Source organism: Barbatula barbatula, assembly GCF_947034865.1.
Source record: "Barbatula barbatula genome assembly, chromosome: 22".
Lineage (NCBI taxonomy): Eukaryota > Metazoa > Chordata > Actinopteri > Cypriniformes > Nemacheilidae > Barbatula > Barbatula barbatula.
Genome location: NC_136785.1, coordinates 12,930,843 through 12,957,011, shown reverse-complemented (window position 1 = coordinate 12,957,011; position 26,169 = coordinate 12,930,843). Strand labels below are relative to the sequence as shown.

The 26,169-nt window shown below is 38.4% G+C and overlaps 1 protein-coding gene across 1 annotated transcript in view; it reads right to left on the bottom strand.

Moving 5' to 3' along the window:
* gabra3 (gamma-aminobutyric acid type A receptor subunit alpha3) overlaps positions 1–26,169 on the bottom strand; it is a gene marked incomplete at both ends in the record, with an annotated part of 104,824 nt that overhangs the window by 33,464 nt on the left and 45,191 nt on the right. The window contains one exon of the mRNA XM_079487484.1: positions 445–527. Coding sequence (XP_079343610.1) covers positions 445–527 — 83 coding nt within the window. The remainder of the gene's footprint in view (positions 1–444; positions 528–26,169) is intronic.

The window sequence follows — 26,169 nt, the reverse complement described above, 5'->3', positions numbered from 1 at the left end:
ACCGTGACCTTTGCTGTCATTGGCCGGGCTATTAATCTAAGGTTCCCTATTGCAGGAGAGTTACGAAAAACGCTCGCCTTGTTTCACAACTGATGACGCAATTTAATGTTGCATTCAGAGGACGACGTTGTTTATGGTGAGAAGCAAATGCAGATGGGTAACGGAGTGGGCGTGACATTTTGTATCGCTCTGAAGCTTAAAAAAGGCACTGTGTCATTGGGTCCTGTGAGATGTGTCCAGAACGTAAACTACAGCAAAAACTCGACTATCTTTGAGAGAAAAGAAGATTCACAAGAGACTAACATGTTGAGATCATCACCGACCTAATCGTACAGAGCTCACATGTGCACAAGTTAAACATGTTCACATGCTCCTGAAAATCAGACCAGCTAGTGAGAAAATCTATAAAAATGAACTGAAAATAACTAGATGGTGAAGACTTACAGCTCCCAAACTTTAGTGGGCAGGCATGGGCGTCCATGGGAAAATCCTCCAGGTGCATAGGGCACTCAGCATGGATTGTTAATCTGTGTGGAGAGAGAAATAGAGATTTAAAGTAAGCATTTGTATTTGCAATCCAGATATTTTTGAGCGAACTTTCAATGTGATTTTATTAATCAGGAATTAATCAGATGCTCATATACTACATATGAGCCAGACTTCAATGTTAGTTTGCAATGCAACATTTTATTGGTAATCTAATAGGCTGGAATATAGTTCTACATTTACATTTATTCATTTGGCAGACGCTTTTATCCAAAGCAACTTACAAGTAGTTTTTTACAGTGGCACATTACTGCAAAGCAATCAGGGGTAAGGTGCCCATAGACTAAACACTACGATGGCTAACACAGAACTAAAACTAAACACTACGATGGCTAACACAGAACTAAAACTAAACACTATGATGCCTAACACAGAACTAAAACTAAACACTACGATGGCTAACACAGAACTAAGACTAAACACTACGATGGCTGACACAGAACTAAGACTAAACACTACGATGGCTGACACAGAACTAAGACTAAACAGTATGATGGCTGACAGAAAACTAAGATTAAACACTACAATGGTTAACACAGAACTACGGTGGTTGACACAGAACTAAGACTAAACACTACGATGGCTAACACAGAACTAAGACTAAACAGTATGACTGCTGACACAGAACTAAGACTAAACACTATGATGGCTGACAGAAAACTAAGATTAAACACTACAATGGTTAACACAGAACTACGGTGGTTGACACAGAACTAAGACTAAACACTACGATGGCTAACACAGAACTAAAACTAAACACTACGATGGCTAACACAGAACTAAGACTAAACACTACGATGCCTCAAACAGAACTAAGACTAAACACTACGATGGCTAACACAGAACTAAGACTAAACACTACGATGGCTAACACAGAACTAGGAATGAACACCATGATGGCTGACACAGAACTAAGACTAAACACTACGATGGCTAACACAGAACTAAGACTTAACACTATGATGGCTGACACAGAACTAAGATTAAACACTACAATGGTTAACACAGAACTAAAACTAAACACTACGATGGCTAACACAGAACTAAGACTTAACACTATGATGGCTGACACAGAACTAAGATTAAACACTACAATGGTTAACACAGAACTAAGACTAAACACTACGATGGCTAACACAGAACTAAGACTTAACACTATGATGGCTGACACAGAACTAAGATTAAACACTACAATGGTTAACACAGAACTAAGACTAAACACTATGATGGCTAACACAGAACTAAGACTTAACACTATGATGGCTGACACAGAACTAAGATTAAACACTACAATGGTTAACACAGAACTAAGATTAAACACTACAATGGTTAACACAGAACTAAGACTAAACACTACGATGGCTAACACAGAACTAAGACTAAACACTACGATGGCTAACACAGAACTAAGACTAAACACTACGATGGCTGACACAGAACTAAGACTAAACACTAAGATGGCTGACACAGAACTAAGATTAAACACTACAATGGTTAACACAGAACTAAGACTAAACACTATGATGCCTAATACAGAACTAAGACTAAACACTATGATGGCTGACACAGAACTAAGATTAAACACTACAATGGTTAACACAGAACTAAGACTAAACACTATGATGCCTAATACAGAACTAAGACTAAACACTATGATGGCTGACACAGAACTAAGATTAAACACTACAATGGTTAACACAGAACTAAAACTAAACACTACGATGGCTAACACAGAACTAAGACTAAACACTACGATGCCTCATACAGAACTAAGACTAAACACTATGATGGCTGACACAGAACTAAGATTAAACACTACAATGGTTAACACAGAACTAAAACTAAACACTACGATGCCTCATACAGAACTAAGACTAAACACTATGATGGCTGACACAGAACTAAGATTAAACACTACAATGGTTAACACAGAACTAAAACTAAACACTACGATGGTTAACACAGAACTAATACTAAACAGTACGATGGCTGACACAAAACTAAGACTAAACCCTACGGTGGTTGACACAGAACTAAGACTAAACACTACGGTGGTTGACACAGAACTAAGACTAAACACTACGATGCCTCATACAGAACTAAGACTAAACACTATGATGGCTGACACAGAACTAAGATTAAACACTACAATGGTTAACACAGAACTAAAACTAAACACTACGATGCCTCATACAGAACTAAGACTAAACACTATGATGGCTGACACAGAACTAAGATTAAACACTACAATGGTTAACACAGAACTAAAACTAAACACTACGATGGTTAACACAGAACTAATACTAAACAGTACGATGGCTGACACAAAACTAAGACTAAACCCTACGGTGGTTGACACAGAACTAAGACTAAACACTACGGTGGTTGACACAGAACTAAGACTAAACACTACGATGGCTGACCCAGGACTAGGATCTCGTCATGTGTTTCTGCTTCTTTGCTGAAGGAGATAACATATTTACAAACACTCTGTAGTTACAAACACGTAAACTGTCCCATAAAGGGACAGTTTGTCCCATATGGCTACTGTCGTGAGGGAACGGTGCAAGGCCGGTGACGCAAGTGATAACCAGACCTGGTCCTATCTCGCCGTTCCCTGTTGTCGCTCCTATCTTATGCTTTTCGGAGATCCTCTGTGAGAAATGGAAGACCAGTCCGCACGCAGTTTATGGTCTTTATCACTTGCATCACTGTTTTTTGCAAATATAACCCAATTAGCAGCTCGTTTCAGAGGTTGCGTCCTCCGGAGGTCGCATTTACCAGCCATATTGCTGTCTCGTATAAATAACCGTAATAAAATTGTATATTACTCCTTATAAATTGTAAAATAAAGTTTCAAAGTTTACAACGTAATAGTAACGGAAAGGGTGGGTCCAAATGCTCAATAAGACAATGCGAGCTGCAAAACTATTGGAAAACCACAATCCTAACCTTTATCTCCGTAACAAAATCCCACATGGCCAGTCAGGGATATATTTTTCATTATATATATTTCAAATATTGATGTTGGAGATTCCGTAAGCCTGGAGACAACAGTGTATAAATGCTCTGCTTGAATATGCGATGTGAGTAAACAGTGCTCATACAGCTGTTTAAGCTGTAGCCCCGCTTGAAATTAATAGTCCCTAATGTCCCACTTAAAATCAGAATATGCTGTGATTGTCGCCAACTGGCAACCGAACTGTCGAAAAACACTAGCGGGTAAATCATCAGTGGGCCGTGTCACAAGGACCGAAACAAAAACAGATATTACGGAATGCACATTTCAGAGTGGAATACCTGGCTATAGCATTGTTTTTTGGACAAACTAATATATGAATTAAGCATGTTTCCTAAATGTCTATGAAAATATTAAGGTCTTGTTTTGATTGAATACAGTAAAATGATTACATACAGCTCCTTTAATTCACCCAATTTCTATGAAATATCCAATTTATCTTACTTAAAACTGTTAATATAACACTCAGCTAAATGCACATTCATGAATAAGGCCTAATTGCTTAAAAGTGATGATCTTAACCGAAGTGTTTAAAAATAAGGAGACAAACAAGCTACAGGACAAGGTCTTGTGTGAGTACACAGAATGAGCCCTCGCTGGAAATGAGATGAGTCACAAGCCGACAGCTCCTATGGCGTTCGGTAAATTGACCTATAAATAGATCCCTGAAGCTTTTAATTAGCAAGTATCAAGGCCTGATCCATTGAGGTGAATCAAAGTCGTCTCGCAGACGGTTTAATAGCTGCGAGGTGCCTAAAGCTTGTTTCTCATTCACTCTGCGAACGTCTGCGCAGAACCACAGGTGGTAATTCGTTCCGTTCTCTCCTCGGCAGATTGATGTAGTCTCGTTGGATTATGCGTCGGTTTTCCTGGCTGCAAGGCCGAGGCTGTGAAACCCAGGGCGAAACTTTGCCGTCGTGTTAGATGATCTAAAGCAATAGGACGGATGTGACATATATTTTCTTGGAAGGGGGGAATGTGCAGAGTGAATGAGTGTGCGAGAACAGTTTAGGTCACTACATTAGATGGAGTGTCGGAAGCTCAAAACACGACAGTTCATGAGTCTGACTATTCACAAAGTCAAGGGTGTAACTGTTCTTTAAACCGTCAAAAAATACATTTGCACGCATGTTTGATTCTTCATGAGACTCGCTTTTTTCATCAGTTGATGAATACTGTAACTCAGAGGTCACCAACCATTTTAAATCCAAGATCTCTGACCTCTCTAAGGCAAGAGCTACCAATGGAAGAGCCCATTTAGCGGTGATCTTGGGAATTGCAATCAACGACTCACTCCACTGCTCCATCCCCCCTTTCCAAGCACTATGGTGGGTGAAAAAGGACTAAGATGTCATCACATTTTCGCTGCATTGCCGAAGGAGATTAAATATTTATGAAACGCGCTCTGCCGTTGGTCCGTTTAGGGCTACTGTAGAAACAACATGCTGAATTCCATTTAGGCGGACTCAAGGTGTACATTCTAAGGTAATAAAAATATAACGCTTCCTTATGTAAGGTCTTCATACACCTCTGAAGACATTGTAATGTACTGTATATTATATTGCATTCTCTCAATAGATTCTCCCTAATCTCACACATGGCGCCTTCAATGCTTTTTCGTATTTTGTTTCTGTACACACTCTATACTGTCAGACGGCATGAAAGGATGCTTGCAAAACAGCGTTAATGCGATGAGCACATGTGTGCACATAGTCACGTAGCTCAGCTGGCTTGTCAACATGCATGCACGCCGCTGCGGCTGCTTTACTGCCCATTTGTCAGTTTCACGGTCAGCGAGCAGCGCAGCTCTCTTGGGCTTTTCCTCCAGCTTTGCGCTCTGTCTCAGGTTCTCTGAGCTTCTGCGACTCTTCCTCAATAACGTATCGACCCAACATCCCCGACACATTACCTGCTCCCAAAGCAGCTTTGCCAAAGCCAACGGCAGGGATTTGCTTTCAGAAGTCTCTACCCCGGGCATAGCAACCTCCAAGCAGGGTACAAAATTAACTTTTTACCTCGCCTGCCTGAATTGAGAAAAATGACCTGCCATGAATACTGGAATTCTTACCAGCTAAGAAATATTATTTGCATTAGAATAACATTGTTTTGTTGAAAATATGTGTGTTTTCTAGGTAACGCTTTGGATTACGGCGGGCAATGTACCACATAATTAAACAGGATTTACAGCATAACTACATGTAATAATAATGAACCTCTACCTCACACATCTGTAGGTGTACTATATGTAAAGTTTGGGAAATAAAGGAAAATTAAAAAAAATATTTATGAGTGAGCTGAATGCCATATAAACATTCAAATCAAACTGCTCTTGAAATATTTGATTAAAGTCTCAAAATATCAACATTGATTTTGCGCATTTAACACATTAAAACTCATCAAACGAACTCATAACTCATAATAAGAATCTATTATTTGTGACCAAATAAATAAAAATGAATCCTAAAGTCAAAACTCAAGTCAAATTTCCAGTTGACCGTCTTTGCATGCTTTATTCGTGCTATTTTGCATGCGCATCATTTCCCCTTATTTCATGTGTGCTATAACCTACTTAAACCTACTTATGGTTTCTACAACAAAATAACTATTTTGCTGCTTTTCTTTTGTATACTTGCGGCGAACAGTGCAAGAATCAATGTCAGAAAACATTTAAATATGGTTTAGTTCCTTCAGTTTTTGTTGTTGGCCAGGGTGGAAAGAATCGGTCAGTACATGGAGTTACACAATCATATATTAGATGTGGGTTGATCTATCCTGTGCAAACAACGCTGTCACGGTGGTAGAATTTTCTTGTTTCTTTTTCTCACGAAAGAATTGCTAGAGGTGGTAGTGTAGTCGCTTAGTGACAACCCATGTCTCTATGATATACGGCTGTCTCAGCAAACATCACCGAAACATCCACCTTTGCTACCACTGATCAATTATAGATAGATTATATCCTGTCAATCCAATTTAGAAGAAAAAAAAGAAGCCAGACAGTAACAAACATACGAAATGTTAAGTAAAATGTCTCTGGTCTGGGTGGAGTTGCTCCTGATCGTACAGTATTTTTTTTACATTTTAAAATTCACATCAAAAGCTCATTCTAATGACTAGTACAAAACAACGTTAGTAACACAATATAAAAGAGAATTCTAAAGCTAAAATCCATATGAAATTTTACATGAGGTTGTACGCTTGACGTTCTTGCTTTTGGTGCCCTTTGTAGACATTACACAATGAAATCTACCAATAATGATAAATTAATTCGATATCTTGAAAAATGTAAACACAAGAACGTAAAAAAACATAAGGATATTAAATCACTCTTTATAGATTCACATGAGCCTTACAATGCAGCGCAGATCAGTGAGTTATAGACTTCCCAACATTTCCTGTATAATGAATGAGGTTGTCTACATGGAGCAATACATTTCTTATTTACATCGTGGGCCAATTTCCAGGCACTTTATGGACTTAATCTTTTTTATTGACGAAATATGTTTTTACTGTCGACTCGAGAATTGAATTCCACCACCTAAAACGGCGAACGACATTGTTTTTGTTAAACATCTCATATGGGTTCCGTCTTATGAATAAATTGTACGTTAGGAAGCACTATTATTTACTGATAAACAGAAGCATGCACTGTGACTTTACGTGGGGTAAAGTATGTCAATGTTAATATTTTATTGTTGTGACCTCAGAACAGGCTGACATAATACAGTCTTGAGTTTACTCCTGCCAGTGGATGACCTTATTATCTGCGCATCCTTGTTTTTGTTTTTTTGAGTCGCTTTCTTTCCTCGCATTCTAGAATAAAGGATGAGACGTGAGGAAGATCATTTCGAAATCACTTCAAAGACACCCGTTGTTATCAGTGTAGCATGGTTATTCAATGCAACCTTTATGAATCCTAATAAAGCAGGATGTACTCTTGAAGTTTTTGAAACAGCAAAGATAAAATGAATATTTTAAATGTGCCAGATGTGATGGTTGGAGAATATGTGTGTATCTCAGGTGTGAGTATGCACCCCGCGTTCTCTTGTTGCACCTTCACCAGAAGCTTTCTCTCATTGTGATGCATTTAGAGAATTTATGTGTTCCTACGATGGCAGATATCGATTGATTTCAGGTCGCAGGCTGGAGGAGCGAGAAAAAGAGCGAGCATCAATTACAGTATTGAGAAGCGCATACTGTTTTTAGCTTTATCTTCTTGTGTCGGTGTCATGTAGTGCACTTTTCATTTGACTAGACCAGATCTCAGCTGGTCTTTAATTTCATATTGAGAAGAAATTATAGATCCAATTCAGTTGGCTATAAAAATATACTATTACTATCAACATTCAATATGTAGCGGGATAAAAGCATGAAATCAGACATCGTAACTGCACACGTTTTGCATTGATGCAAACGTTACATTTTTTACTAGCTTTCCACCAAAACACAAGTGCACCAGTCACTTTTATTTTGTAGGCCACCTGTATCATCTTGATGTACACATCAAAAACACCATCAAACCACTGACAAAGCTCTTAACTTGCGTATGGTGCTTGACATTTAAAAGGTTTTCTCACCAGACTAACAAAGCAGGAAAAGCCTTTTATCTCCTATTAATGTGTTGTCTTTTCAGTTACAAACTAAAATCAAACACATTGGATGCTTTATTCTGTTGGTCTGTGAGTCAAAGGGGAGGCGGGTTGCATAAGCAGCACCGCAGCTAGCACACAGCTGTCTCTCCTCCAGCTACGTTCCTCCGTGCTGATTTAAGGTGAGAAGCCCCTACAGCCTGTGAGGACGAGTGAAACCATCTGTCCATCCTACACCTCCAGCTAACTGTACCCTAGGGCCGGAGAAGTGAGCTGTCTGAAAAACGCAGAAAACTGGTGAACTGTGTAAAGTGTAAACTGCCTCTGTCAGAACTCATGAGACATGTTACTTATGTAGTGGCAGTTCTTGCTGTAAAACATTTCTGTAATTTACACAAAACCTTTTTTGCGTTACTAGATTTCCTATTGAATATACACATATTTTTTTAGGAAAATTAAGTTGTGTGGAATAGAAGAATAGGCTGTTCAGTTGCTTATTATGCTTTGAACATTGGTATATCAAAAAGTCCAACCTGAGATCGCACAGGAATTCACAACTATTTTAAAAGGGCTTATTCGTATGAATGTTTATGTTGTGAATCATACAAAAACGTACGATTACTTTACAATAAGGTGCTATTTGTTAACAGTAGTAAATGTATAAGCTAACATTAGCTAACAATGAACAGGTTCGTTTTTCAGTATCTATTAATCCCTTTTAGGGTTAGTTCATATCAAAACCGTTATTCATGTTAGTTCATGGTGCAACTTATGTTAACGTTTGATTTGAAATGCAATTTTATTTTCATTCGTATCTATCCTCCCTGACTATATTCATGCATCACTGTGTTGCACCAGATACAGTATTATTGTTCTTTTACAGGTTGTTCTCAATATGTATACCGGAGCCGAATGGAGCAATGGATTTTTCATTCAATTTAAGGAGATAACCTAAAGGGCTCGCTGATTTCTTGAGCTGTTGGTGCTCAGGTGCACCATAACTGCACGGACAGGACTATTTTACATTTTCAGAATCATATCTGCTATCCACAACTATAATGCAGTTTGACACGCTGAGCTATGAAGCAAAAGGAACAAAATGAGAAGCTGACAGTGATATTTCAGCCAAGCTCCCAACAAATGCAGCAGACCGAGTGCTAGAGTTTGCAGCACGTACAGATTGCTTAGTCATGGCGTCTGCGCTTTTTCCTCTGTGTCTTTTTTTCTTATACTCGTCTTCGGCAAAATCTTTGAACCTTTAACAGTTTAATGAGATAAAGTCGGTGCCTCTCGGGTAATCTGGCCCATATAATGGTTATGATTTTCTGGGCCCTGCAAATTAAATTGCAGTTGCATGGAAAGGAGAGCTTCTTGGGATGAGCATACGGTGAGGTCCTGAAACCTTCTCTTCTCTGGAAAACCACAATGATACAAATATCCCCTGGGAAAGAACCTCAAGACTGCCTCAAAGTGTGTTTGGTTACCAACACACATCATTATTTGCAAAGGTTGAGTAAAATGTTTGTTATTGTTAATATTGTCTCCTAAAACATTGCCTTCCAAACATTGCATTTTTGGAAAGACAACCATTGTGTCCATCCAATGGTAAGAGGTGTTTAAGTAACCGTTTGAAAACATGGATTATTTGTGTAATTGGAGTACGTCATTGCACCTGTACCTCTCTACCTCTTCACACCACTGACATAAATCACTCCGTAGGCCTCCCCATAATCTCACTCCCTTTTATCGTCCCGATCTGAAGGTCCCATCTCTCACTGCCTGCCTCTGAGGCTTCACAGGTGTCACTCAATCCATCAACACTATTGTGACCGCTAGGGGTTCATTCCTGCCCAAGTAAACTCTTCATAGAGAAAACTTTAATGCTGACCTCCGGCCTTGCTTTTGGGATTTTTGCACCGCTGATGAGATGTGGAAAGCGTTCCTGACATGTCACAAATCTACCGTCGGACCGGCATAGCGCTGTCTGTTACACTTATCATCATATCCCTGGACGCGGAGGTTGATCAATGAGGGTTTACAGAAGCTAAAACAAGATTCCCACTGCACTGTTTCTGCTGTACTTAATGATGACAGCTTTTGGATGTAGGACTTTGATTCTTCGACTCGTCGGCCAGTCTGCAGTCACAGGAGAGACATGCGGGATGAACAAAAGCCAGACGAACAGCAAGGACCATTAAACTTGTTCTAGAAGAGGAAAACTTAGAATCTTTGGGTCAACAGGGAGATAAGGGTTTTTTAAAGTGATTTTAGACTTTTTTTTAACATGGTATAGAGATTTAAAACATTTACACAGAGAAGGTAATCCAATTAAATTGCTATTGGACAGGTAAACATCCGACACAAGTTATGTCAAATGAGACACAAATTATTGTAAATCAATGTTTTTTATGCTGCACTTGATACAAGTGTAAGAACTGCAATTACAGTGTTCTTGGACCTTATACTGTCACCTCTAGGCTTGAATGGAACTGGGGATGGAGGCGGGTGATTGTTAGCGCTCTGATAGCACCCTTTGCCATACTGCTTACAAAACACTGGTGAGACTATTTGAATGTAGATGTTGAAGAAGCATGCATTGCCGATGGCTAGGAATAATTTGAAAAGCCAATCAAGGTGGAACATTGCAAAACATATAAAACTACACCTCTAGAATTTCAAGACTGAGCTAGGTTATATAATATAACTAAAATTGTCACAAAACAGGAGTAGAATTGGGCTGGCCAAGTAATCAAAACATTGCAAATACACACTTTAAAGAACAATGTAGGTAGGATTTAGGTAGGTAGGTCTCCATTTTTTGACTGTTTTCCAGACACCATTAATATTGATCACCCTACGTGTCAGTCTGTGGGTTTTGGAAATATTTAACCAATAAAAACTATTGACAAAAGCTTGTCAACTTTGACCATGCACTGTTTAAGTACCGAAAGAAAATGCAGCGTTTTTTCTTTTCCAATAAAGGGGTGAGTTTTGGAGATATGAGCTTTCAATCCTAGAGTGATGATGTAGAATAAAACAGCTTTTTTAATGAGCATGTTTTTAAGCATGTCCGTCAAGTGATCTATTTTCATAACACTATTATTTCATCAATCTTTGATAGAAGACTGTCATTGAAGTATAATCAATCAGTTCTCTTTACACAGGTCAGCTGGGACTGATTGTATTCACAGCACTAAGCCGAAAACAGGCATCACCCACCTCTGGGGTTCGTGGATCAAGGACTGCCAAAATTAAATGACAAATAAAGCTGTAGTTTCAAGCACTGGGCGATGGACCACCGGAGCTGACAGATGATGTTGAATTGCTGACAAAATGAAAACAGTTTCTCAGTAGTTCTTCAAGCTCTCAAGGTCAACTATGTCTTATTGCAGCGTGACTATACACTGAGATCTCAGATGTTCTCTGTTTCCACACCTCAACAGGTAGAACTTACAACACCTGTCTTTATAACATTTATAAGCCTGACTGCTGTATTTTGCCAAAATACATGCCGTGACTTCTGAGTCACAGTGACTTAAGAACCTGACACATTATGCTACAGTGTGTTAATCAGAAGTTTAGCTTGGATTTGGTAGGATTTTGATGTCACTTTCTTGAAGACCACAAAGAGATGGCCCTCATACAAGCCAATAAAATAGCACACACATTTAAAAAGCTGCATTTCATGTAATCAGTTATTTTACAAAAAAGAAAAAAAAGCATTTCAATTTTAATTTGGAGGACAATACTCATGTCACCTTGTCATGCTACTTTTTTAATATACTCCCTTCTCACAAACAACAAGAAATCAGTGCAATGTCATAATTCCCATTATAATCCAGAACACTGTATATCTGGATTCATATTCATATCTGACATGTTGTTTTTCATGCATTAGGCATGCTACAGTTGGATGTTATCGAAGTCCTGCACCAGATGAACATATTTCCAATACCTCCGGGCTACAAGAACGAGATTGACTAGAAAGACTGATATTTTTAAAATTGCTTGAGAATCACAATTAAACTCAATATTTCTGACCAACAATTTATCCTGACGTTATGACCTAGTTTTAACTAAATTTGACCTTCAAGTTTCTCCAGCTGCTTCAAATATTTAAAGTCCTTAACGATTGGCTGTTTTTACTGAAAGGCATAACTTTTTTGGCTTTAGATGACTTCAAAGCAACAAAATAAACTCACTCTAAAAACTCCTGGGTCAAAAATAACCCATAATGGGTTATTTTTTACCCAGATCCTGGGTTAAAAAGGGACCAACTAATTTCTTGGTTATTTCAACCCAGAAAAATGGGTTATTTTTTTTGACCCAACTTCTGGGTTAAATACCTGACCCAAATGTTGGGTTATAATAACCCAACATTGTAGTTAAAATAACCCAACTTCTGGGTCAAAAGAACAACCCCAATATCTGGGTTGAAATAACCCAGAAATTAGTCCCTTTTTAACCAAAGGTCAAATATAACCCAACTTGGGTTACTATGCCAGTATCCCTTATTTCAGAAAATAAAACTTCAGACAATTACACACTTCAAGCACTTTTACATTTTTATTGCATTAAATTAAATTCATTATAAAAAACACACACTTGGACCTATTCATTTTTAGGTCACACTGAAACAACACTAGAAAAAATAGAAAAATCAACAACTCTCAAACATTCTTAACTTATTCAAACACAGCTTAACACAATCAAACAGGTTTGCAATTAAGCAAGGCAGTCTTAAGAAACTTTACAGGTTTAGATTCCGATCCCTCAATCTGATCAACAACTTGCTGGAGAAACTCCCATGCGGGAGCACACTGCTTGGGGTAGTTGATATCAAGAACATAAAATGCCTTGAAGCACACGTCAACTGCCCCAAGCAGTGTGCTCTGAGGAAGTGCCTGACCAGCTAATATGACGAATGCCTGAGAAGCACATTGATGGGGATCTCCCAGCACCCAGCACTAATGGGAATGGCTTTGCCTGCATGAGGTATTCCACCATATTTGTTCCAACCTAAAACAGACAGAGACAGAAAGATAGACAAAAGAAAGTGAATATTGTGTAGAAGGTGAATTGTAAGCAAGATAATAGACTACCAGTTTGTGTTATAATGCTGATACTAACTGTACAAGGAATTCAAATGAACAATGGTTCTTTGGTGTGTTCAATGTGTACAAGAACATGTGGATTGAGAACCACTCAGAGTAATAAAACTTAACATCTTTAACTTCACTTTCTAGTCAGATTGCTAACTTAGATCAAAAAAAATTATATTGCATATTTGACTATTGAAGATTAATCCTATTAAACTAACAAAAGCTATTCAATCAAGAGCAGTGAGTGATGTCCTTGTCTTTTGATGTTTGACATTAAACAGACAGCAGTAAAGGCTAGTGCCCCTTTAAGACCTAATGCACGAATATGCGTATTAATAATATAATATGCGTATTGATAATATTGAATATAATATAATATATTATAATATAATGCGTATTGAATATGCGTAAACATTGTGTTCCCTCGTCGCTCTAGCCGCGGCTAAAGGGTGTCGCACACCGGACGAGAAGCGTATTTACATTTTAAACACATTATTTTCTATGAGTGTAAGTTACACACACCGGCGGCACCATTCAGCGTCTGTCCGCGGCGCCCAGCAACGGCTAAGGACCTCGTTCAAAATCCTGCAGCGCCACAGAGTGCCATGTACATAGTTTTATATTAAATGTACACTTATTTGTCTTACATCGTCGTAAATGTATATACTGACTTCACCATGGGCTGCAATATATATTTAGTGATACATTCATTTACAGAAATCAGTTGTGCGAATGAAAATTGCTGATGTTATTGTATTTTCTGGTGATATTCTCAATTCATTCAGTTAACGGACGCTCTGAGGTAAAGTGTTCAGACTGCAGACTCATCAACGGTTGTATTTAATTATACAGTACAATCATAACATAGTAGCCTACTGACATTATCTTAATTCTGCAATGTCCTTAAACATAACAATATAGCTGGCCATAAACGGAGATACCTCGAGTAGGCGGCGCAGCGCGGCGCTTCTCGTCCGGTGTTCGACCCCCTTAGCGCGGCATGAAGTCGCCACTAGCTGCACTGTACTTATCGTATTACTACAAGTATTATAACAATGAGAACAAGCATAGTTTATTAAAAATATAATTTAAAGACCGTGTAAAGTGAATTCAGTCATTTTCTTCTACATTAAATAGGTCATAAATCTAACGTATATCCATGTGTAAAAAGCATATTAACCATTTTGACAGCTAATTTTGTGAACTTATCTTTATTTTAATCATTCAAATTTGTCTGGGTGGTTAACAACAGTTTATTCTTTAGTGTAACAAACTCAAAACACATATTTATTTTTACTTTACACGGACTTTAAACTAGTTAGATGTTGTTGTGATATCCGCGGGCGGCTTACATGCCGACCACTCTAAGTCATGGTCATTTTTTCAGCAAATGATGCCTAAACTAACAACGGGGACATGTACACAGAAAAGTTAGGGTTACATCTACACTGAAAATACTTGCTTACCTTGAATACACGATGAAGTTGTCCTGAAGATTCCCAGGCCAAAACTATTCGAGCGGGTAGTGACGGTTATTTCAACCGTGAGAAAATTCCAGAACAACGGGGGGTAATTTGAAGCGGTGAACCCAGAATATGGGTTAATCCATGAAAAATAACCCAGAAACCTAAACAACCCAGGAATTGGGTCAAATATTAGCCCTATAACCCAGAAAATGGTTACTATCTGAAAAAATAACCCATAATTTTAAACCAACACAAATAACCCAGAAAATGGGTTAAAGAAATAACCCAGGATTTTTAGAGTGCTATTGCACATGGGCGTTTGTGGACGGCCCTTAACTTCCGATACACATTCGCAAATAATAGAGTGTCTGTAGATTTCTGGTAACAAGCCATGAAACCGAGAAGAACCGTTATTTAGCTAAACTTGCCTCTAAAGTATTTTGAATTTAGACTGCCATACTAAGTCCCATACGGTTTAAATGCGACAAAACTACAGAACCCATTTGACAAAATGTTTGTTCAGTAAAATGAACATACAACAAAATTCAACAAACCATTTACTTAAAGGGGTCATAGTATACGGCTAAAATGAATATTGTCATTTGTTTGAGATGTAATGCAATGTGTATACACGATTTAAGGTTAAAGGTTAGGTGTGCTATGATTGGCCAGTTTACCAGTGATTGGTTGAGTAGTGCTAGTGTGTGACGGAAATGTAACGCCTCTTACCATATCAGGTTCCAAAGCAATTGACAGGTACGTCCATCTTACTTGCGTTTACATGTGGCGTTCTTAGTCAAATCATACCACGAACCGACGTAGATTTGTGGGGGTGGGGTGACGTTTCAGGCAGATCTTGGTGAGCATTCGCTTGTAGATAGAATGCATCTTTTGTTTTGATACTTTCATTTTTGCAATTTTACGTGTCTAATACATGCATGGGCAACTTATAACACACCAAAGACGCAGAAAAACATGAATTCATGCCATATGACCCCTTTCATACAATTATTATACAATAAAATAATAATATGCTGTAGATTAATATGAACATAAATTAAATTATATAAATAATTATATTATTAGACACTAGCCAGATCGCAGTTCTGCACTTTCCACCTTCCACAATAACAACTGCACTGTCTTTGATGTGATATCAGCGGACAGCAAATAATACGATTTAAAAAGCATAACAGGACAACTGACAGTGAGAAAAACGTTTTTTCTCCGCAAAAATTTACAATAGAAGTGAATTGGTAGCTATTTTTAAGGAAGAACTGTAGCGCATTCATTTTAAAAGTTCCCCAACGCCGGTCTCTGGTGCACTAGCCGAGGGCGGGTCTCACAAACAAACCCTCTGTAGCTACAATACCTTGCGGTAATTAGCACAAAGCGATCATAGTAATGACCATTATTAGAAGTGACTGGTGGGAATGCTTTAATATCAGGCAGCCACACACCAAACAATTAATTTCCCTCTACGTTCAGGAAATTGTCATTATCTGGTGCAAGCGCTCAACTGGAGAGGAGGCGATAATCACTCATGGAGCTCGGCTCTTCCATGACCCGGCAGGGAGCGGTGGACGTGTGGGAGAACATATCAGGGCCATCATGATTCAGGGCCGTTCTGAGCATTCTGTTAATCTGTGTCAAAAGCCTGTTGCTTGGAAACCTAGCTGAGAGAAGTTTTAGTGCTTATTACAATAAGGGTGTTTAAATTGAAAAATATCTGCGATATGGGCCGGTCTTTATTATAGGTGCTTTATGAATTGTGTGTACGGTGGGTCCTGGAAAGAAAGTAGGGTGGTACAAAAGGAAATGTGCAATGAATGAAAGATAGCATTACAATCCAATACAAGCCTGGTGGAAATATGCTGTCTAGATAAAGCGGAACATTTTTGAATGAGATGCTATTTAAAAGCAGTCTAAAAATACTACTGTACATGTACCCGTGCTGGGAGAAAAACAGCTGGTGCTTTCAAGCTTACGTGGAAGATTGTGAAAAACAGATGCATAGGGGTTTTATTATTATGAACGCTCTGTCTGGGCCGTATTCGTTTTTTCTTAAGATATTAATTGGAACAGGATACAACGTGACTGCCAACACAGAAATGCAAATGTTTTAAATGGTGCTTTTCTGAGAAAGCACCACTATCACAGGTAAACTGTATACTTAACACTAAGGGCCAGATTTTACTAACAGCTTGCGGTAGTGCAAACGCCTCTTTGGCGTCTCAAACCCTGCGCTAGTGATGTGGGGATGAGCTCTAACGTCACCCTAATTCGCTTTTAAAAATATATTACTCATCTCTCCATGAGCTGCTCAGATGGAGGGATGGATTTCTGCAGCGGGTGTCAGTTTGCATTCCGTTATTCGTAGATTAATGGGCAAAACGTCTTCAAGAAGTTTGTTTTGCTTTTGAGCATAAAACTTCCGCATTGCTTTTTTGACCGTTTGTAGTGTGCGTTTTCCCGTCATTTGTAAACACAGAGAACTCGGGGCAAGCGAACTGACGGGGACTCTCTTGGAAGGAGACTGAGAATGGATGCAAGGGACGTTTAAGTCTCCCATATTCTGTAACCATATGTTGACAGGTATGGTTAAAAACAGAAAAACAAACATATTGGGCTTTATTTAACCCGAAAAGAGAATTAATTCATTCAGTGCAGGGGAGAGTGACAGCGTGATCGCAAATTCACACAGTTTGAGGAGAGACTGTACAATGCGTTTGTAGGTTTTAAACACGTTTTCATTTTAGATAGTGCTGATATTTTGATCATTAATCATTTATCTTATCCACCGGCAATTAATCATCATGTTCATTTTTATCAATTGGTTCTCCCTTCCCGCGGATTATTAGCATCACTACCCTGCGCTAATTTGCTCAACGTTTCATAGATTGCGTTGGTCATAATGGGAATAAGATATTGTGCCCGTGTTTTTTTATGTGCGCCTTGTTTCAACTCCCATCTGGCCCTGTTTAGTAAATATGGCCCTAAATGAGGGATCCAAGCCATATCTAGAGATAAGAACACTATCAGAGACGGGGGCGAGCTCTTGATTTGTTATGGGTTGCCACTAAGAAACCATAGAGAACACCACAGTGACCACATCACAACGTGCAAAAGCAAAACAGTTAACCACGCAGCACTACAGCATCAACACTTTCGGCAGTGAGTTTTGTATAAACAAAGACATAAAAGAAACAGTAAAAATTAAACAAAACTAATAAAAAGAATAAAATAGTTCGGCACTCAGTCAGTAAATTGCACATGCAAGCGCCACCTTTTTTTTTCAAACATCTTTTTTCAAAAGATGTTGACATTCAAAATGTCAACATCTACTTTTAGAATAATATGCTGCTTTGTTTTATGCGGGGTTGTGACTTATTCTCAACATGACGTTTTGAATTAACTTACAATGAAAAAACAATCAGTTTGTATTTGTTTGTATAGCACGACTTTAGGCATTTTATTCCAAAGCAGTTTGATGAAGTATCGTTCCTTACAAACCTCTCAATGAATGAAGCTACAGGTTAAAAACTATAAGCAGGCGTCACGTATTTGAGCCGATTTTGTGCCATTTTTACAACCCACAGATGCTGGCAACGACCGAAATGAATAAACTCAAGTCAGTTTGTTGAGGGATCATGCACCATTCTTACCCGGAGAGGAAAAAAGACAGGTGGGTTTTTTCTCTGTGCTCTCTGTCTAGTTCTTTCATAATCATTTGAGAATCTGATAGTCTGACACCTTCATTGAGGATTGATTGGGCATGTAAGAAGAATCTCTTGTTGAAGTGCATGTCAGTTATTCATTCAACCCCATGAGGTGAAACAGTACAATCCCACACACTTATCTCCAACGTCATAATGACTTCCGCTGTTCTGTTCTGTTCTCTCAAAGGCCTCATTAGCTCACCACACCTTCAGCAAAACCCCAACAGGAACACTGATGAAAGAACAGGTCGACATAGGAGAGACTCTAGTGATTAGCTTTTGTTGGAGGTACGGATAGAAAGGCAGTGTGACCTCTTCTGCCGGCCTTCTGCAGAAAGCACATTGTGTTTGAAATGTACGCACAGCTAACACTCAGAATGCACACTGTATGCCAGCAACTATTTATAACTACACTGGGTCTCATTCACTACGAGTGTAAAGATAGATCAAGCAAACGGCTAACAATATCGTGTAGCGATGTAACATCGAAAATAGACTTTGACATTCTTTACCAAGTTTTATTGTTATTTTATTCATATTTGAATTTGATTTTTATTTCATGTTAATCCATTTTGTAATGTATGCACTTTTTGTCATTGTATTGACACATTAATTTTCAGTATTGCTATACATTTTTATTTGAATTTTCTTTTGCCGCTTTAGTTTATTGTTATATTAAATGAATAACTTTAGTGACCTTTTTAGTTCATTTCTAATCCAACATCTTTTATTAGATTTCAATTAACAGTTAATGATAATAATCCTGCACTCACATCCTCATTCAACATCTGTATAAACATTTCAGGCAAAACATGGAAAATGTTGTCTCACCAGTTGGGTGCAATATATATAGGTATCTGATATTGGATTGTGAACGTCCAGTTTATATTCTTGTCCTTTGGTAATGCTGTGTATGCACAGATTTAGCTAAAAATATTTTTCACGCAGAAATCTCGATGAACCAATAGGTTCTACTAAAATGTAAGCCTCGCCTATAGTATACAAACTAGGTTTGGACGATGTCTACCAAATTGGCATTGGATGATGCCTACAGTGAAACATCGCAATGAATGATGACATTGGGGGCGAGGCGGGGGTATATCAGTTTGCTACATTTGCCAAAACACTAATAACAATGACATGATTCTATTATATGATTCAGTGAATTACTACGATTCACTGTTTGCTTTCACTTTCTACGTTCGTCTCGCGCGCACACTCGTTGCGCAGCTTCCAAATCATAATCGACCGCGGATAAGCACGAATGGATGAGCTCGACACATGCGTAGAATGTCATACTGTGGACTACTTGGCTGTCAACATTTGTCTTGGAAATGTGCTGTACGCGTACGACCGTGGACCCACCAGATGACAAACATAAGCCTCCATGCAGGAGAATCACGATGCTGGCCCAACATCGTGGTGGCTCTTAGCCATCAGAAATGGAAGATGTCATCGTCTATCGCCCAACCCTTATACAAACGTATTGGTTTAGTATAAAAACAACTGGCATATATGTAAGCATACCTTGTATACTAAAATGTAATCCATGCATACAGAAAAATGACATATTCCCAAATCACAAACCCCTAAATCCTTAACACTAGTGCACAACAACAAACGCCATATTGCTTCCGGTTCATTTAACTAGGAATGGAAAGTCAAGCGCATTGCATTTTGGGATAAAGTGTCCCACACAGCGTGCTCGGTGGTATACTGCTTGTTTTTTCACAGTGCCATCTGGGTACTCCACATACACGGAAAATGTAGCATACTGTGCACTGTATAGATACAGAACAACAAAAAAACAGCAGCGGTCTCTGACTGCAGTCTAGATAAAGATGAGCGAAAACAGATCTGAATGGCAACACAGAGTGAGATATCAGGCACACTGCAGAGATGTGAATGTACGCTCAGACCATCAATCTAAACAGCTGTGGCATTGATAATTGCAATCACGGAATGTGATTTGGGTGCCCCTGCTGTTCGAGTTAGAGCATACAAACATCATTAAACGGAGCCCTGAGCCCTTTTTTTGAATACAGAAGCAGTCTGATAGCCTTTGAAAGTAACATCAGTTTTTCTCTTTTTTAATCAGTGGCCCACACTGAAAGATTCCATATGAATAATACCTTGAATGCTCATTTATGAGATTGTCTCTGCTAAAGTGGTTACCATGAATTTAAAAGAGGCCGGATAACAGTTTTATTAAGAACAATAACAAACATTACATGATGCTCAAACATTTAAAGTTGCGATCTTTAACTTGTGCCACTTTATCACCACCTCAGTTTGAAACGTAAAATTGCAGGTAACTTTACATTACGTCAAACTACCATTTCCTCTGAATTGCACTGACAGCTGAACTTATGAATCACTATAGTCATGAAACTTTGATTCATTTATATTTTTCATATTATTATCTGTAGGCATACACAAAAGAATATCAACTACGAGTCTGTTAAGTGTCATATAATGTTTGCAAATGGCTCGTTTAAGAAAGTTATAAAGTGTTATGAATGGCTGTATATTTAGCCACTAGCTCTGCACGGAAACTTTATTACTGGCTTGCCATGAAGTCTCAGTCTGTAAAACAGCAGAGTAAATATCAATTACGTGTCTGCGCCTCTAGAGATGAATGCAGGGAGAAAGCATTTGTCAAATAGTGCTGACTTGAGCATATCTGACTGCAGGGACTTCAAAGCTGGCTGAAAACAAGTCTAGATGTTTGGTCTTGCTTACATCTCTTGCTTAAAACTGTTAGAAAATGTCTTGATAGTTGACAGGTTGATAGTTGATTTTTATTAAAGATTATGCAGCGTTACAGCAAATAGGGAGAAATGGGTACATCATAAGGTCTCCTGAATACTCAGAAATCACCTTCATGATGATGCAGAAAAACATAAATACAACATATAAGACACAAAATATTTGGTTACTAATGCCAACAACGTACAGCTAAATACACTTTAAAATTAACAATTAAATGAAATAATAAACAAACCAGCAAATACATAAACGAGTCAAATCGATGAATTGTGAAAAATCTATTTAATTTCCAAATGTAAATATTATTTATATTATGCATTAATACATATTACATATATTTCCTAAATTGTTTGTTTGAGTATAAATATACATGGCACACACAGAAGCATATTAACACAACCATTTCTTTTGAAATCGATTAATTGCGAATAATCGATTCGATAGCCCTTCAATAATAATATTACTAATGTAAATAGTCAATTATTTTCATATGGTGGTGAAAAGTATGCTTTTGAATTTAAAACAATATCATTGTTATCTTGCCTTTGAATCCAAAACAATTATTGACATCGGTAGGAGGCGTCATCGACTGATGTTCAAAAGTTTCATCGAAACATCAATTTTAAACTTGAAAAATTATTTTGCTGGCAGCTTTGCTGTGCCCTACAGTTTCAAATGTCATGGGAACCCTTCATAGCGCCATACACGCGTGACACTAAATATGGGGTTCGGTTATCAACACTGAGGACCACACAGTGCAAGAGCAAGCAAACATGGTGCCCTCTCTTCAGCCCGACGCCCCCGGAAGCGCAAAAGACCCCAATTTGAGACCCCAAGACTGCAATTAATAACTAGCTCTAAGCCTTTGTGTCAGTCACCTAGGCATGATGGGACATCCGTTCTCTCTTGCTCCCAATACAAACTCAGTATTGCTTCTCTGCCCACCACCACAGTGACTTTTCCCCTGGTGCAGGGGGTTAGAAATCAGTATTGGCTCCCTGATGGCAGTCCGCCAACTCTCTCCAAAGAGAGCACCTGTTATAGCTCCGAACATGCAATTAAATCCTAACCTGAGCGGCTTGGTATTGAGTCCTGGGTTGGAGCCAGCGTGTGTACGGAAGCTGTGAAGAAAAGGCTGGCTTCTTTTTGTGAACTCATCCGCCGGTTAATCCTAAACGAACAAACCGCCGTGGCTGGATTCCCAGGTAAGATACGTATGTCATTGGGAGGTCAGGGAGCGTCAATTCAACCAGAGGGTGAAAAGAAGAATCGTTTCTTTTATTCCGGGTGGGCTGATACATTAGATTCAGTTTTAAATGGCTTGCTTCGTTCATCGCTGACGTCAGGTGGAAAAATAAACATAAAATAACATTTGGAAAGTAAAAGGGCATGTTGTTAATGTTATATAAGACAAACAAATTTGCATTTTACTTCTGTATTTACATTGTTTTACTGCACTTACGTAAAACACGTAGACATTCTCTATAATAAAACGATACAATTCCATGAAATATATTTTTTTAATATTAACTATATTATATTTGTATATTACATATATTTTTTAAATGCAAAAACATCTGAAGGTAACTCAATTTGAGTACTTCAAATTTAGCGCAATTGAAACTTTACAACGCAAATGATTTGTTTTGCCAATTTCCACTTTAAATTCAGTATGATATAATTTAAATTCTAGTGACTTGTGAGGCCAATTTGAGTCAATTTAAAAGCTTTAGTTCAAAGCTGCCTTAAATTTCCAAGTAGATTTTTTATATGCAGGAGAGAGAGAGAGAGAGAGAGAGAGAGAGAGAGAACTACGTTCGCGAAGTTCAGCTGTGTTGTTTGTTCACTGAATTTGGGTGAAGAATATTATATAAAAATGGTGGATATAACTCTAGATTGGGAGATCGTTTGAAAAATAGATGGAGTGGCGTTCCCAGCCCTAAACGATGCCGTACATGAATGGCACACTGTAAGTGAAACTTTCTGTGTTTTGTTGGCAATGTGTGCGCACGTGCTTTAGTTCAAGCATTTATTGTACATCTGTGTTCTTGCAGAAAGTTTCAGGGGTTTTTAACTAAAGAGAAATGCTACCATTTTCCACTATTCAAAAACGTTAATGTTAGAATAAACAGAATAAATCAACCATGAATGACTGACTAAGAACAAACTTAATCTAACAGTTGGCAGATAATCTGCAGCAATTTTGCGTCTGGCTTTGCACTCAGTTCCTCACATAAAGCTATTTCATGCTTCCAAAAGTATTTTGGCAGTATAAATTACCATCAGTTTTCACTGTATGGCCCACAAAAGCTCAGACATCTCAGTGCCTGAGATCTCCCTTTATGTTAAACAGAATGAAGTGAGGTAAATGACAGCAGAATAGGAGAACTGTTCCTTTAAGGGGGTCCCGTTGACAAAAACGATCAAAGTAAACATAGACTAGGTGTGTCTATAATCTGATATGTTTAGGAGGTAAACATTGGTTCCAGCACCAAGTTCATTAGGAATGCTTTTCCGTTATTGCCGTGTGACATGGGTGGATGTAGAAGCGATCTGGCAACAGCCATGCTGAATCCCTCCCCTCATTAATTTTCAGCATGGGCCCGTAGACATGAGCATAACACTTTATCAAACTCTCATGTCATTGACTTTGTCTCGCCCCCCAACAAGAGCATAAATGAATCGTCACTCATCTGATGGTAGGAACCGCACCGCTCTGCACGGTATACAACATATGCGTCACCAACCGGAAGAGAAGGGGCTGAAGCAATGCCACCTGTGTTTCCCCACCTTGTCAGTTTAGCCTGCACCTGTAATGGATGGAGATCTCTTATGCAGATCTTACAGGCCACCGTGTCTAATAAACACAGATGTCGCTTGTGTATGAGTTGCCCCTCAAAACTTTAATGCAATACATTAGAAAGAGAAAACTACTAGTAGGATTTACTTAGTTTTTTGCGACCGTTTTTGGACAATGTTTTATTTAAAATAAATGTATCTTTGAGTTAAGTTAAGTTTTTGCACGCAATATTTTAAATTAAAATAAACTTCAAATAAACGTGTCCAAAAACTTAAGTAAATCCTACCGATTTTTTGTAGCTGTACATTTACAATCTAAGAAATTAGGCATAAAAAAATATATAAAAAAAAAAGACTGCATATGCGATATCGTCGTAGTCCTTAGAAAACCCTCTATGTCCAGATTTAATGTTTTAAAGCAAGTGGAGAAAACACTTTATTTTTTAAATGATTAAATACTGTGTCCAAGATGACAAGCACTTTTTATACATTTTAATGGTACGATTCTTTATGACAAAAAAATCACTATGTATGGAGATACATGGTTTTGGAAGCCACAATGCATATTTACTGAATTCATTCTTAAAGATTGCTTGACATTTTGATCATTTTTTACGCCAAAGATATTTTCTCCACAAAATCGTCATCAATTCATTTGAGTGAATACAGTTTTTGCTGAAAACTGAAAATAATGCTGGAGGAAAATGTGAATGCTCAGAAGTTGCTCCTTTATTGCTCAGGAGATTTGATAAAGTTTTCAGTTTAATTTAAGTATCTTAACACTTAAGAGCGTTTCTACGTGCAACCTTGCAAACGTTCGTCATCATTTCACGTGTGTTTCCCAAAAATGCAGTTAATAAGACTGAATGTAGCAGTGCTTTAAGTGCTACTTTCGAGTCGCTGTCTGTTTGTAAAGTACTGATTGAACCTTATACAATGGCTTGTTTTTGTACCACTCGCTTGTTTTCAAAATGTTTTGCCGAATACTTTTTCTTTGGTTGATTGGAGTTAATCTTCTGTAATTGTGCAATGAATTTTGGCACGATCTAGGTCAAATCAAAAGTTAAAATCAAAAGTTAAAAAAAAATGTTGTCAATTGTTGAACCATATTTTATTACACTTTTGGGTGGTGCTGAGGCAATTTCATGCATTTATTTTATTAGGGCCTAGGTATTACATTTAGTCATTTAGCAGATGCTTTTATCCAAAGCGACTTACAAAGAATTCAGGGAGCAATAAGGGATATGTCATAAAAGAGCAAAAGTACGATAGGTGCTAATACAAAGTTACTAGTTTCAACAAAAGCTAGAAGAGAGACGTTTAGTGTAGTAGTGTAACAGTTTTTTATTTATTTGTCTGTCAAGTATTCACAGTAGAGATGGGTTTTAAGTAGTTTTTGAAGGTTGTGAGAGATGTGGTTGACCGGACCGCGTCAGGAAGAATTTGCCACCAGGAAGGAGAATGAGCGGGAAAGCGATTTAATGCCCTTATGAGAAGGCAATACAAGGCGCCGCTCGTTTGCATAAGGCAGGGTTCATGATGAGTGTAGGAGGGTGTGAAAGTATGCCGGTGCAGATCCAGTGGTAGTCCTGTAGGCAAGCATTAGTGACTTGAATCTGATATGGGGTTCAACCCATAGCCAGTGGAGAGAGATGAAAAGGGGTGTCACATGAGACCTTTTGGGCTGTTGGAAGACGAGGTGCGCTGCTGCGTTTTGAACCAGCTGAAGTGGTTTAAATGCCTTTGCAGGAAGACCAGCAAGGCGAGCATTGCAGTACTCCAACCTTGAGATTACCAGGGCCTGGACAAGGAGTTGTGCCGCATGCTCAGTGAGGTAGGGTCTAACCTTTCGAATGTTGAAAAAGACATATCAGCAGGATCGCTTTGTCTTTGCAATGTGATCATTGAAGGACAGCTGTTCATAAAGTATGACTCTGAGGTTCCTGGCTGATTCTGAGGGAGTGATTGTGGAATTGCTAAATTGGATGGTGAGATTGTGTTGCACCGTGGGGTGTGCCGGAAACACGAGTAGTTCTGTCTTGGCTGGGTTCAGCTGGAGGCGATGCTCTTTCATCCAAACTGAGATGGCATCTAGGCAGACTGTTATGTGAGCTGCTACAGTGGTATCGTCTGGGTGAAACGAGATATAAATCTGGGTGTCAT